The following is a 14,639-nucleotide window of genomic DNA, read 5'->3' as shown; positions in this document are numbered from 1 at the left end:
TATTCAATATCTTTTTGATTTATCAGGATTTTCTTCTTTACTCGATGTCCAATCAAGCTGACACATCAAGTATTGTGTCATATCAACTCATCTGATATACTATCGGTCGTATCTCTGATAGAGTCCAGACCGTCAGCCCGAGTCCCATCTACCATTGTCTATCTCATGCAATTTATTGATAGCTTTATGACATGGGACACCACAGTTGTTAAGAATGGTCGGAGATGCAGATTGAAAGGGTCAGCCTTGATAAAGATGTTCTCAATCGGAGATATTTTTACAATGTTCCCAAACGAGAATATTCTTTATTTACGGGGATGTTTCTAAAGTTATGTGAGACTGGAGTATTGTGTAATTTGCTACAAAAATTCTTTCAGTTAGGTTGAAGCTTTGTGTAGTTGGAGCATATGAATTTTACAAGGAAATTTATTATGAATTTTACAAGGAAAAGTTTTGCTACTGGATTTTACAAGGAAAAGAATCATTATGAATAAGAAAAATAGGAAATTAAGAAAAAGAGTTGATCAATCCTAAATTGTACAGATTTCTCCTAACAAAATTACCCAAATACCCCAACCCAATTCCAACTCCTCCCTCAGCTTCCACGCCACCGACCGACTTCAACCGCCAGCGTTGCACCTCCCCCTCCCCCTCCTTCACCGTGAGTCTATCCACGCCGACCCACCGCCTGACCGCCTCAATCGCCTCTGGAACCGCCGGCCGCCCTGAGGCGCCGGTCACGTAGAACACAATCGAAACCACGTCGCCCTTCGTCGACACCTCCGCGCGCGTCACCAGGAGCCCGTTCTCCCTGAGGGTTCTGGTCACGTCGGCGAGGATCCCCGGCTGGTCCGGTGTTTCGAGCTCCAATCTTGTTCCTGGCGATGCTCTTCTGTCGATTGAGGCTTGGAGGCACCGGACGACTCGCTGCCGCTCTTCTTTGGAGCCTATGGGGGTGCCGTCGTTGTGCCTTATGTAAAATTCCTGAAGGAATCGCCGGCGGAGGATTAGATAGAAAGATGGGATTTTGATCTCGGTTTATGGATTTAGAGAGTGAAAAGACCGAACCTGGCGAGCTGAATCGCCGGCGGTGTCGACGGCACCGTGGAACACGACGTACTCCATGTCCGTCAGAGCGCAGAGGACGTCGAAGAGTAGCTTCGGCCGCTCGCGGCACTGCACGCTGAGGACCGAATAACCGCGCTCTGCCCAGCTCTGGATAGAAACGGCAGCAGGTGCCGCCGGAGAGCCACGCTCGTAATCACGGTCGGCGAGCATCAGCTGGTGAAGACGGCGGTCGGCGCTGGCGACTGCTGCAGGGGAGATGGCCGCCGTGGCGCCGCGGGCGTCGTCGAGGTCGCCCTCGAGGACTCGCCGGAGGCGCGACTCGACGCGGCGGAGGCGCTGCTCGTCCGCCACCGACTTGCCGGAGAGCGCGTTGTTGATGGTGAGGCAGCACGCGATGCGGCCGTGACGGACCCACACAGTGGCCTCCACCACGCCACAATTGTGGTCGGCAAGCACGGCGAAGACCTCAGAGAGAAGGCCGGGACGGTCGTTGCCGATCAACTCCACCACCGTGTGCTTTTCCCGGCCGGTGTGGGATCCCCTGCTCTCGTCGTTCCCCGTATCGAAAGACTGGATTTTTAGCCCAAATCAAAAAAACATCAAAATTGGATCGTCAAAGATGGAATTCTCAAACAAATCGGGCAAGGTCCAAACCTGCTCGAGGCACGAGAGCACGCTCTCGTCGGTGAGCTTGCGGCCGAATCGGTCGGTGATATGGAAGACGTCCATGAACCACCGGCCGTCATAGGAGAAGTAGGCCTTCTTGACGGAGAGATTGAGGTCTGCAATTACCTGAACGACTTCCATAAGAGCTCCATGCTTACTCGACGAGCTGTCCACCTTGACGATCGTCGCCGTTGCGCAAGCGACATTGTCAATAACGACTCTGCAGCAATCAAGATCGGTTTTTTTTCTCAGAAAAACAACAGAATTCATTTCAAAGTGGATATTTACCTGGGATTGTTCATTCCAATCACGAGCTTCTCGTATTCATTCATGTTCGTCGTCGTTGTCGTCGGCGTCGGCCACTCCATTGTCTTCCTCTGTTTCTTCTTCAACCTCTGGAACGTTCTCCTGACCGGAAACGCTAAACGTGGCACCTATTTATAACCGGGCCGGGTCTGACGTTGCCGGCTCAGACCGCCAGCTAAATCTTCCTAAGTTTCGGGAGAATAGATCTGTGTAGGTAAGATCCAACGATGCTTTAAATTCGTTATTTAAATTCTTTTTTAATTAAAAAAAAAAAAGGAAAATCGCTTTCGAATTGATCCGATTCAATTAATAATCGATCGAGAATGATGGCATCTCGGTCCGGCCTATGCTTCCGATCAAAGAAAAAACCAACTCCGATCTGCCATCGAACCTCTCCTGACACGTGGATCCTCATGGACGGGAGCTTTGCTTCGCTTCCCGGCTAAGACAACGACTCACATGGCGCCACGTGAGAGTGACAGGTCCGAGATGCTCCGTTCCGGACGGTCCAACCGACCCACTTTTCCGTAAACCGCCGGCCGAATTCATAAACCGAAACCCTTACGGTCCGTCTCGATTTGTCGTTTCTGTTGTGCCGTTTGTGGCGGGGAAATGAACGTGCGTGCGTGCATGCATGCACAATGATCACGTAGTTGGCGTGTGATGGAGCTCCACTAAATTTGCAGCACGTGGCGTCCCACTAGCCGACATGGGGATCTGCGAAAATTTCCAGTGTCGGATCTTGCATGAAATATAAATTCAAATTTATTTATGCATTTTTAGGAATATTATACTTCTTTAGGAAAAAAATCTATAAAAATTAAAATTTCCACATGAAACGTTTGGGTTTAAATAAATTTAAGAAAAAAATAATTTCAACCGGTAATTAATCAATAGCTATAATCAACTACTTTCAAATCTATTCAGAATCTTTATTTACTTTTTATACAAAATTTTTGTAAAAAAAGAACTAGCATCTTTTCCACGATATGATGCATGATATTTACTCGTGGAATTGCATAGATTAATTATAATTATATTAATTCCCATGTGCATGATATTAGAACATAAAGAAGAGAAGAAGTGAAGGCACTCATGGCATTTTTTTTATAATTTAATTAAGTTGTGCCATGGGAGATGATTTCCAAGTTCCTCGGCCTTTATTGCAATCACTCAATTGGGTTGAAGATTATTATTAATAATTTTGATTATCTACTAAAATTATAGTATTTAATTTGATTTAAATAATGAGTGATTCTTAGGTAATGTAACATACTGTCACATAGCAAAATTGGGGATAGAATTGTGATTATTTTGGAAGTGTGAAATTTTAAGTGATTCTGAGATTAATAAAAAATAATTTCAAAATTTTTTTCCAAATCTTATTTCTCAAAAAGTATTTCAAAGGTTGAACGAAATGTTCCTCCTCTATATGCTTATGTGAAAGCTTTACACATTTGATGCACATATCAATGAAAATAAGTAAAACTTAATCAAATTCAACAACTTTTATTTCATTTCCTTTTTTTTCTTAATTAATTTGATTCAATGAGTTGAATTGAGAGATGACATATAATCGATTATATCTTTCTAAAAAAAATTTTTTAAAAAATGGAAACTTTGAACCTGTACCATCCCATTATATCATAAATAAATAAATAAAAAGGATGGAGTTATTTTGTTAGAGTTATAATAAAAAAATTCCTTCTATTTTCGATAGACATTTATAAAAAATTTGTTGCAATTACCATTAAATTATTATTTATTTAAATTTAAAAAATTAATATTAATATAATTAAGTAAAAAAAATTATTTTATATTTTATCAAATAATAAAATAATAATTTTATGAATTAATAATTAAGAATACAATTTCTTTCTAACTATCCTAAATCCACTAAATTATTATTCTTATTTAATTTAAGTATCTTCTTTCTATACTATGATTTTAGCAATGTGACATTGTTTCTAATATAATCAATTAAGTGTCCCCAAGACTATGATATAGTGGAAGGACATTTAATTGTCACCTAAATATTTACGGTTTAATTTTTAACTACAATATATTTATAGAAATTTTTTCTTCAAAATATAATCAATTAACACAATTTATTTAACTATCTTGGACATCATTTGGGCCACCAAATTAGAGTCCATTAAAATGCCTATTAGCCCAAATAGGTTCCTACATATATAGTAGTCTTTTTGAAGTCTATTTTAAGATTAAATTCTAGTCTACCAGCTCAATTTTGGGTGTCTATTTGAGTTGAAGTGTCTATCCAACTTAAGTTGCATGGTCGATCCAATTTGAATTTACATCACCCAAAATTCTCCTCAAATTAATATTGTATGAAGTTTTATTTGCACGTACGATACTCAAGATAATGCTCACATAATATAAGTCCTTGTGCCTTTATCCTAGACTAAAGTTGAATTACTCCTAATTGTCTCTATTACTCAAATACTTTAATAGAATATTAATTGGTGTAGCACAGGTGATGAATTTATGATATCTCTAGCATAATGTTAGAGTCGATTCTTAGAAACTGACGATTTAAAATTTATCTCATCATACGTCTAACATCAATGTACAATATTTACCTCCCTCTATATCGATAGAGCCGACACTAAAGAAACTGTTAATATAACGAATCTATATTTATTTTTAATAGAACATTACTTTCTTATTCATTTTAAAAAACCTAACTCAACCACCCCTACGCAGTTTTATTTTAGTTATAAAAATCCTTTTTTTGAAAGTTGAAATGGCCACTAATATGTGAAGTTTTAGGAGTCTCCATGTGTACAAGAAAGATCAATAGTCATATTGAAATGAAGGTAAAAGTCAAGATGGATCAACAGATTCATCATTACTCAGCTATCCTAAAATGAGAGGATCTGTCATTCAGATTGTTTAACCCAAGACGAACAACTCCTTCATTCAGCTCAGCTTATTTGAATGAGAAGTTCATCATTCCGCTTGACCCAGCCAACCTAATGCCCTGTTCATCTCCACTCGACCTGACAACCCGACGCCTTGCTTGTCTCTGCTTGGCCCAATCGACCCGATGCTATACTCATCTCCGCACATCCCACCGACTCAATGCACTGCTCGTCTCCGCTCGATCCGATCAATCAAACACTCCTCCACTTAACATGTCAAGTTCGTTGACCCAACTATTTCAATATCACAAGGGATATCATAGCACGTGGAGTAGTACGTAGAGCAGGTTATTAGAGCACGTAGAAATGTATGATCAACATAGAGTGAACTCACACCATCTTCTACAATACAAGATGTGAATGACGTGACTCTATAATATGATGTGATGCGGTGATAAGGCGGGGCCCACCCTGCGGAGGATAGCTGCTACGGTGGAGGTTAAAGTCAAGGCAGTCAACACTCAGATAGCATCGGGCGGTCAGGCGAACATGCCTCGATCGAGGCAGAAGGTCCTAGTTCGATCCCTCCTTCAACTCGGGGGAGTTGTCAAACGACCGACGCTAAATGGAGTATGGGGCGCCGGAAGGAGTCTTTGTGCAAAAGCCGAACCGAGCGGCTATCCCACTCGGCAAGGCAGTGGACTTCTGCTGAGCGGCTATCCCGCTTGGCCAGGCAGTAGGACTTGGCAACGACAAAGCGAGATTTCTGTCGAGCGGCTATCCCACTCGGCCAGGTAGCATGACTTGGCAACGGCAGAGTGGAACTTCTACCGAGCGGCTACCCTACTTGGCCAGGCATAAGACTTGACACGGGCACATTGGATCTCCGGCCGAGCGGATGAGACACAAGGAACAGCGAGGGGACCAGCCGAGCGGCCAACCCGCTCGGCCTAGCAGCATATACTCTCTCTGGTATCCAGCGACATCCTTTTGGGAGTTAGTGACACCAACACCGAGTATGGACAACTAGAAGATAGTACAACAGAGGCTTCCACTATCACTTCAGAGATATGCTCGGCCTGTTAAGGTATTGTGCCAAAGACACTTTACTAACAAGTCTTTTCAGGGAAAACTTAGGGAAGAGTGCCCGCCTTGGGAAGCATGCATGCGCGTTATACGAGCTCTATATAAAGGGAGGTCCAAACATCGACAGAGGTACACAATATGTCATGCCCCCAGAGGTATCCCTTCCAGACAAAAATCTGACAGGATCTGTAACGCCCCGGCCTGAGTGGGCCCCACCCAGACCGAACCGGGAATGCCACCTAGAATTGCCCATCGGGTTGACGACTAGCTCCGCAGACCACTGGAGGTCCTTTCAAGGTGTTTTGTCCTCACTCGCACGCACCCTAGAAAACTTCCCAAGAGGTCACTCATCCTCAGATTTCTCCAATCCAAGCACGCTTAATTTTGGAGTTCTTAAGTTTGGGCTTCCGAAAAGAAAGATACACCTTGGTGATATGGATAGTACCATCTAACCTTTTTAAGCCATACTTAATCAGAATCTCAGAACCGAGGTATTACAATCACCCCCACTTAAAGACACAACGTCCTCATTGTATAACCACGAATCACACCACAGACAAATCCCAGAATCTCCCTCGCTAGGTGATGCCTTGGGTGCTCCTGCCACAGGTGCACTCACGGTCGCAAGGTCGCTCTGATACCATCTGTAATGCCCTGTCTCGGGCGGGCCCCACCCGGACTAAACCGGGAACACCACCTAGAATTGTCCATCGGGTTAACGACTAGCTTCACAGACCACTGGAGGTCCTTTCAGCGTGCTATGTCATCACTCGCACGCACCCTGGAAAACTTCCCAAGAGGTCACTCATCCTCAGTTTTCTCCAAGCCAAGCACGCTTAACTTTGAAGTTCTTAAGTTTGGGCTTCCGAAAAGGAAGGTGTACCTTGGTGATATGGATAGTATCATCTAACCTTTTAAGTCATACTTAACCAGAATCTCAGAACCGGGGTATTACAATATTTTAGAATACCTTATTCTAGTTTACTTGAAAACACCCACCCTATACTTGGATTTGAACCCGAGATCTCTAGCATGCTTAACATGCTGAATAGTTTCAACTACCAACAAGACCAAGGAATCCAAGTACGACGGATTTTGAGGGGATGAATTGACGGGTTCAGATTAAGCCTGTTTGGGATACCCATTTAAGTGAGGAAATATTTTATTTTCTTTTCCTTATTTTCCTTCTCCCCAAAACGCCGATCCTTCTTTCCCCAATCTCCTCTTCCCTCTGCCCAATCCCCGTCTCTTCACCGATGCCAGGGAGTTGATTGCCGGCGGTTGAGCACCCCATCTCCTCCATCGATCGAGCTAGCTTGAAGGTCGCGTTTCCTTCCAAGTCGTCGCCTCTGCACAGGCAAGCTCTTAGTGGAGTTGAAGGGAGATCCGAACCCTAGCCTTCGCCCTCTACCTTGTGGACCCGTGCCCTAGATCGCCGGGAGCCGAGAGCGTGCGTCGACGACAGAGGTAGGTTTCTTGAACCTTTCCTCTCTTCCGATTTCATCGTCGGTGTCTTATTCCTTTCTTCCACGTGACGACGAAGCCGTGCCTTAGCTCCGAGCCATGCCTTCTCCTCAGAGCAGTGGTAATCTAGCAAGGTGAAGGGTTTATTTCTTGTCTGATCCCCTCTCTGTCCTTCGGCAAGAAAGCACTATCTCTTATTGTCGGCAATCTTGTAGGTGGAGGATTTGCTTGATTCCGGCCATCACGCCCCTGTCAGCAAATGGGCACACCTGAAGTGGTTAGGTTTTGATGGTTGATCACAGAGAAGGTGCCAAGTAAGATGGATTCCAGTAGGTGAGGGGTTGTTCGATGGATTTGGAATTGGAGGTTTTCAGTTGCTCCACGTCTAGGCTGTGAGGTTTTCTTATTCTTGGTTCTGGCAGCAACCCCATCTAGCAGCACCTTGTTCCAGCAGCATCAGCGGCTGTGAATTGAGGTATGTTGTAGGATAATTGAACTTTTGGTAGATCATGATAAACTAAATATTGTAGTTAGATGATCATGGGTAGATTGGTTAGGTTTATGTATTGGATTGAATGTTGATTGTGTGAAATTTATTTAGGTTTAGATTTTTAATCTAATGGATGATTAGGGATTAGGTAACTAACCCTAATTAACCGTTAGATTTGATTAGGTAGATTGATGTTTGTGTTGATTAGGGTTTTACCCTAAATTAATCTTAGGGATTTTATTTAGTTGTTCATATGAATTTAGCTAAATTATATATATATATATATATATTGTTTGATGCAGGGCTCTGATTCGAGACAAGTGTTTCAACATCGGATTTAGCTTGATTGGACCTTCTATTTGAAATGAGTATTTCTTCCTTGGCCTTTATGTAGTTTTCTTTTGAGCTTAGTGTATGGTTATTATTCGATGGATTAGGTTGCTTTATCTTATATCGTGTTCGTTTGTTGCTTTCCTGCTTGATACTTATGTCTGATCTTTGAGGTGTTCTAGTTATATCATATACAGTCTCAACGCTTGCTATCTACTCTGTTGTGTATACACGTGTAGACTATGTATTATAGGGATTGCCCAGTTGTTTGAATTACCATGCTGATTGTGCATAGGATATGGATTGTACTTAGGTTGGTATGTGTTATAGGAGTCATCATGTTGACCGTACATTTACATGTTGTATGCACACGTATTTGTTATGTACTTTTGGAGGAGTTGTGTTGATTGTATGTTTTGTGGTATATACACGTGTTTGATGTATTTTATTGGAGGATATATGTTGGTTGTGCCTATGTTCTGTGTACATGTGTCTAGTGGGATTATTGGAGATATTTGGTTGATTATACATGTGTAGTTGTGTACATATGTTTGGTGGGATATGTAGATGTATCATGATGATTATATTTATGTTGTGGGGGTACTTATGTGGATTTGGAGGTTGCATTGATGATGACGGTGGCTGTATCATATGTGTGTATATATATATATATATATATATATATATATATATATATATATATATATATATATATATATATATATATATCATGTTCATCATTTATTGCATATCGTCGACCATTATCTCCCTTGTGTGAGAGAGTCATCAGTTGTTCTAGATTAGTGCCGCACACTCGGTCACTCATGGATAGTGGTAGCTAGAGCAGTTGCCCTTGTCCTGTCGTGCCACCCGGTCACGAGGTTTGTAAGATCTGGCGTTATGAGCAGTCAGAGACCTTGATGATATGTAGTTAGATAGCTACTAGCAGGCTGTCCGGCTCAACCACTCTGTAGTGGGCTGGAGGGTAGTACAATCGTCAAATACCCAAGCCTCTCGGCCATACAAGGGTTGTGGTGTCTAGAGAGGTGGCGAGGCGACCATGGAGTATGCATGCATATTTGCATATGATGCGCGGTGCATCTGTGGAGTTATATCTGCATACATGCCTAGTATATACTAGTTGCATGTGATTGTGATATGTTGCATTTGATTGAGCTATGGTTGTTGCATTTGGTTGTCATGTTGCATACATGTCATTTATTCTATATGTATATTTTGTTGTATATATTGCACAGGTGTTACGAGCAAATCTGTTGTTGATCCGGTGAGCACTGTTCATTATTATCTTGTGCCAATTACAAATTAGGTATGTACATTCACTTATGTCAGTTTTGATTATGTACAGTCGTTATGTATGATATGGTTAGGTGTGTGGATTTATTGTTAGCTATAATCATTATACCATGTGGGGTAGACAGATACTAGTAGTGGTGTTTATTGGTTATGTCAGTATGATCATGTTCTTTATTCCCTACTGAGACTATATACTTTTGATCTCCATGTTTATTTATGAACCATGCACTATCCTATCTATTACCCGCTGAGTTACCTATACTCACCACCGCATTTATACCTTTATGTTTTTAGGTAGCAGTTAGATGTTTGGTGTGTTGCTTGGAGTATCTTGTCTGTCGGGTCCTACGTCACATCCGAAGACCGCTTTGGGTTCGTTTTATGCTTTACTTGTATTTGATATTTGTGTATTTGGTGTTGTTGTTGTATTTGTGTTGTTGTGGTTGTTATATAAAGTCTAGCCGGCTGGTAGTGTGTTGATTTATTTTATATGAGCTTTTCGTTATCGTTTTTCCGCTGTGCTGATTTTTGGTACAATCGAGTGGGTTGTTTAATGTATATATATAACTGCGTGATTGTGTTTATTCTTGTTCCTACCGAGTGGGCTAATTATTTAACTATGTGGTTGTGTATATATTCCAACCGTATGTGACTGATTATTTAACTGCATATTGTGTTCTTAAGTGGGGGTGATTGTAATACCCCGGTTCTAAGATTCTGGTTAAGTATGACTTAAAAGGTTAGATGGTACTATGCATATCACCAAGATGCACCTTCTTTTTCGGAAGCCCAAACTTAAGAGCTCCAAAGTTAAGCGTGCTTGGCTTGGAGAAATCTGAGAATGGGTGACCTCCTGGAAAGTTTTCCACGGTGCATGCGAGTGAGGACAAAGCATGCTGAAAGGACCTCCAGTGGTCTGTGGAGCTAGTTATCAACCCGATGGGCAATTCTGGTGGCATTCCTAACTCGGTCTGGGTGGGACCCGCCCGAGCCAAGGTGTTACAGATGGTATCAGAGCGACCTTGCGACCGTGAGTGCGCCTGTGGTAGGAGCACCCAGGCACCACTTAGCGAGGGAGATTCTGTGATTTGTCTATAGTGTGATTAGTGGTTACACAACGAGGACGTTGTGTCCTTAAGTGGGGGTGATTGTAATACCTCGGTTCTGAGATTCTGGTTAAGTATGACTTAAAAAGTTAGATGGTACTATCCATATCACCAAGGTGCACCTTCCTTTCCGGAAGCCCAAACTTAAGAGTACTCCAAAGTTAAGCGTGCTTGGTTTGGAGAAATCTGAAGATGAGTGACCTCTTGGAAAGTTTTCCAGGGTGCGTGCGAGTGAGGACAAAGCACGCTGAAAGGACCTCCGATGGTCTGTGGAGCTAGTCGTCAATCCGATGGGCAATTCTATGTGGCATTCCCGGTTTGGTCCGGGTGGGGCCCGCCCGAGCTTGGGCGTTACACATACACGCGATATTCACTGTTTGTGCTATAATCTTCTTGTTACTCCGCCTTATACTTCATCGCCGGTGATTGACTTGAGCGTCCGAGGGCCAACGCCGGGGACACCTTCCCTGGCTTGGCACCGATGTCATCTGTGTTGCAGGTTAGAGCGGAGTCTATAGGCGTTCAGTGACAACGCCACATCCCCAGCTTTCCATCTCTTTGACTTTCGAACAGGATCATATTTGACATCATTTGTGGGAACTTAACTTGCATCCGAGCCGAGAAGATAAAGGACGTTGGACGACTCACCACCGTGATGCTCAACCAGGAAGAGCTCGACATGCTCATTCAAGCCCGAGCGGCAAAGATGATTGAGCAACAACAACAACAGACGTTAGTCGATCGACAAGCGTCGCAATCGGCGACATCAGCATCCGGGAGACGAGCAGGGCAGGAAGACCGAGCGAAGCAAAACTCCATATGGGGGCAGAATAGAAGGTTGACCGGCACACAAGGGGAAACGCAGCCCACGCTGATCCCCTTTCATCGCGCCTTGTTCCAAACCCCCTCAGAAATAGCCCAAGCGAATCAAGAATAGGGATCGTCTTCGGATGATGCCCCCGTTCGAGATGCACAAAAAGGTAAGGCGCCCTGAAGCAACGCTTCACCCGAACGGATCAATCGACACTTCTCCGAGGAGATCTTATAAGACCCTGTGCCCAGACACTATACCTCGCTGGCGATCGGGACATACAACGGATTGACCGATCCAGATGATTATCTGGATAGGTTCGATAATAAAGTCACGTTGCACCAGTATACAGATGAGGTAAAGTGTCGAGTCTTTCTTACTACCTTCTCCGGATCAGCACAATGTTGGTTCAAAAGATTACCGGATGGATCTATACGCAGCTTCAAGGACTTCCAAGCTACATTCTTACATCATTTTGCCAGCAACCACCGCTATCAAAAGATGAGCGTCAGCTTCTTCTCCCTGAAGCAAGGATTGAAAGAAGCACTCCGGGCCTATATACAGTGTTTCAACCAAGTAGTCATGGACATCCCCTCGGTTTCATCCGAGACGATGATGAACGCTTTCACTCAGGAGCTCGCCGAGGGAGATTTATTCCGATCGCTCATCAAGAAGCCGCCTAGGGACTTCGACCACATGGTCAAGAAGGCCAATGAATATATAAATGTGGAAGAAGCCCAAGCGGCCAGAAGAAAAGAAGCGTCGACCGAACCCTCGGCGCCAATTGAGCGCCGACCATCAAGCATCCATCAGTCACTCAAAGGGCCGAGGGTCGAAGGAGCGTGGTCGTACTAGGAGACCAGGACACATGTCGTGTAACATGTGGCTTCCAGTTGGCAGAAGGCAGCAAAAGACAAGGTGTGGACGCCGATATTTTGTTCTTTCTACCAGTCGTCGACCCACAACACGTGTAATTGTCGCGGTCTAACACCAATCGTCAGTCAACTGGCTCTAAGGGGATATTGCCACCAATCTCCTTCTCCTTATCGGCGACAAAGACATCGATCTACTGGGCAGTGAGAGGACAAAGGAAGGGCGCTCGAATATCACCATCAACACATCGACCCCTCCCGAGTCCTTGTTGAACGAAACAGACCCTCCATTCAGGAAGAAGCAAATAGAAACAACGCATCTCAAGGAGAAATAGGCATGATCGTCGGAGGGTCGACCGACAACAACTCTAATAGAGCCAGGAAGTCGCTGTAGGATCGAAAAGAATTTAGATATCTCCACAATGGTATGACATTGTCCACTTTGGGCCTAAGCCCTCATGGTTTTGCTCTTGGGCTCTCCCCAAAAGGCCTCATGCCAATGGAGATATCTTTTCTCTTATAAACCCATGATCTTTCCCATGTGTTTTCAATATGGGACTATGTTTGCAACCTTGCAACCCCAACAATCCCCCCTCAAACAAAGGACCATAGGCTTCCCATGTCCGATGCTCGACCCACCAGGTCTTCCTGCCCCTCGATCCACCCGACCTACTAGGACTTCATTGCCTAGTCGCAACTAGGACTTCCTGCCTGGTGTATGGTCCTCTTGATCCGAACATAGGATCCCTCACTTTCTTTGTTCGAGGTCAATATTGTACCCACATGGCTCAATCAGACCATAGCTCTTATGCACAGTCGGCGGTTAAACCTTCTGGCAGTCCGGGCTCTGATACCAATTGTAGGATCGAAAAGAATTTAGATATCTCCACAATGGTATGACATTGTCCACTTTGGGCCTAAGCCCTCATGGTTTTGCTCTTGGGCTCTCTCCAAAAGGCCTCATGCCAATGGAGATATCTTTTCTCTTATAAACCCATGATCTTTTCCATGTGTTTTCAATATGGAACTATGTTTGCAACTTTGCAACCCCAACAGTCGCACGTTCGCCGACTGGAAATCCACGCTGTGGGATGCAGCAGGGAGAAGGTAGAAGAGTCTGAGATCAACTTCAACCCCAACAATTTGGAGGGAGTGGAGATCCCTTACGATGACACGTTAATCATCCGGGCAGTAATCTCTAATTATACTATTCATCGAACTTTTGTTGATACATGGAGTTCGGTAAACATTATTTTCAAGAAAGCGTCCGATCAATTACAAATTGATTGAAATGAGTTGCTACCCATGATGACCCCTCTGTACAGTCTCACAGGCAACGAAGTACTATCGCTTGGACAGACCCGACTAGCCATCTCGCTTGGGGAAGAACCAGTGAGGAGAACCAAAACCATGAAATTCATTGTGGTGGATGCATCGTCAACCTACAATGTCATCCTAGGCCGGCTGACCCTCAACGAGTTTTGAGCAGTGGTGTCTACTTATTGCCAAAACATCAAGTTTCCGGTGGACAACCAAGTGGGTGAAGTCAAAGGTGAGCAGCTGACCACCCGACGATGATACGTCGAGATGGTTAAGGCCGAAGCAAGAAGCACTCGGAAGAATCCATGCTTGGAGGTTAATACAATCACCGAAAAGCCTCCTACATTAGTGTACTAAGAAAAGGAGGAGGTTCAGATCCACCCTAGCCGAGAGGAAGCAACAACCTTTATTGCTGCCGACCTGGAGGTGGAGAAGAAGGCAGAGCTGATCGCCTGCCTCAAACAAAATCATGATGTGTTCACATGGTCGACACATGAGCTTCCCGGTATCTCCCCCAGTGTGGCTCAACATGAGTTTTATGTCCAATCGAATGCTCAGTTGGTGAAGCAAAGAAAGAGAGACTTCAGCACGGAACAAAATTTGATCATCCGGACAGAGATAGAGAAGTTGCTGGAGGTCGACCATATTAGGGAAGTTCAATTCCCGAGCTAGCTAGCCAATGTCGTATTAGTCTCCAAGCTGGGCAATAAATGGCGAGTTTACATCGACTTCTGTGATTTGAACAAGGCATGCCCAAAAAACTTCTATCCGTTACCCAGGATATACCAGATGGTGGACTCAACAGCGGGTTGCTAATCTGCATGCTCGACACATACCAAGAGTATCACCAAGTGTCGCTCGCCCGAGAAGACCAGGAGAAGGTTAGCTTCATTACGACCGATGAAACGTACTGCTACAACGTCA

General features: G+C 44.0%; 1 protein-coding gene across 1 annotated transcript; it reads right to left on the bottom strand.

The window, feature by feature from the left end:
* Window positions 1-507: 507 nt before the first annotated feature.
* Window positions 508-2,127, bottom strand: LOC121993779 (ACT domain-containing protein ACR8-like). The gene is made up of 4 exons (XM_042548092.1): window positions 2,023-2,127; window positions 1,723-1,954; window positions 1,069-1,638; window positions 508-984 (listed from the first exon to the last, which is right to left on the bottom strand). The coding sequence occupies exons 1-4, from the start codon at window positions 2,100-2,102 to the stop codon at window positions 508-510; spliced, it is 1,359 nt and encodes a 452-aa protein (XP_042404026.1). The 5' UTR covers window positions 2,103-2,127.
* Between the last annotated feature and the right edge of the window lie 12,512 nt (window positions 2,128-14,639).

The sequence above is a fragment of the Zingiber officinale genome, chromosome 6A, assembly GCF_018446385.1.
Source record: "Zingiber officinale cultivar Zhangliang chromosome 6A, Zo_v1.1, whole genome shotgun sequence".
NCBI lineage: Eukaryota > Viridiplantae > Streptophyta > Magnoliopsida > Zingiberales > Zingiberaceae > Zingiber > Zingiber officinale.
The sequence above is the reverse complement of the archived record's forward strand: the minus strand, read 5'-3'. Positions and strand labels throughout refer to the sequence as shown.

What these genes read in the sequence shown, in the direction of transcription:
- LOC121993779 (XM_042548092.1), bottom strand. Translation starts at nt 2,102, where the DNA reads ATGGAGTGGCCGACGCCGACGACAACGACGACGAACATGAATGAATAC. An exon ending in ATTGGAATGAACAATCCCAG is followed by an intron (nt 1,955 to 2,022) that starts GTAAATATCCAC and finishes TGATTGCTGCAG; the next exon opens with AGTCGTTATTGACAATGTCG. An exon ending in TGCTCTCGTGCCTCGAGCAG is followed by an intron (nt 1,639 to 1,722) that starts GTTTGGACCTTG and finishes CTAAAAATCCAG; the next exon opens with TCTTTCGATACGGGGAACGA.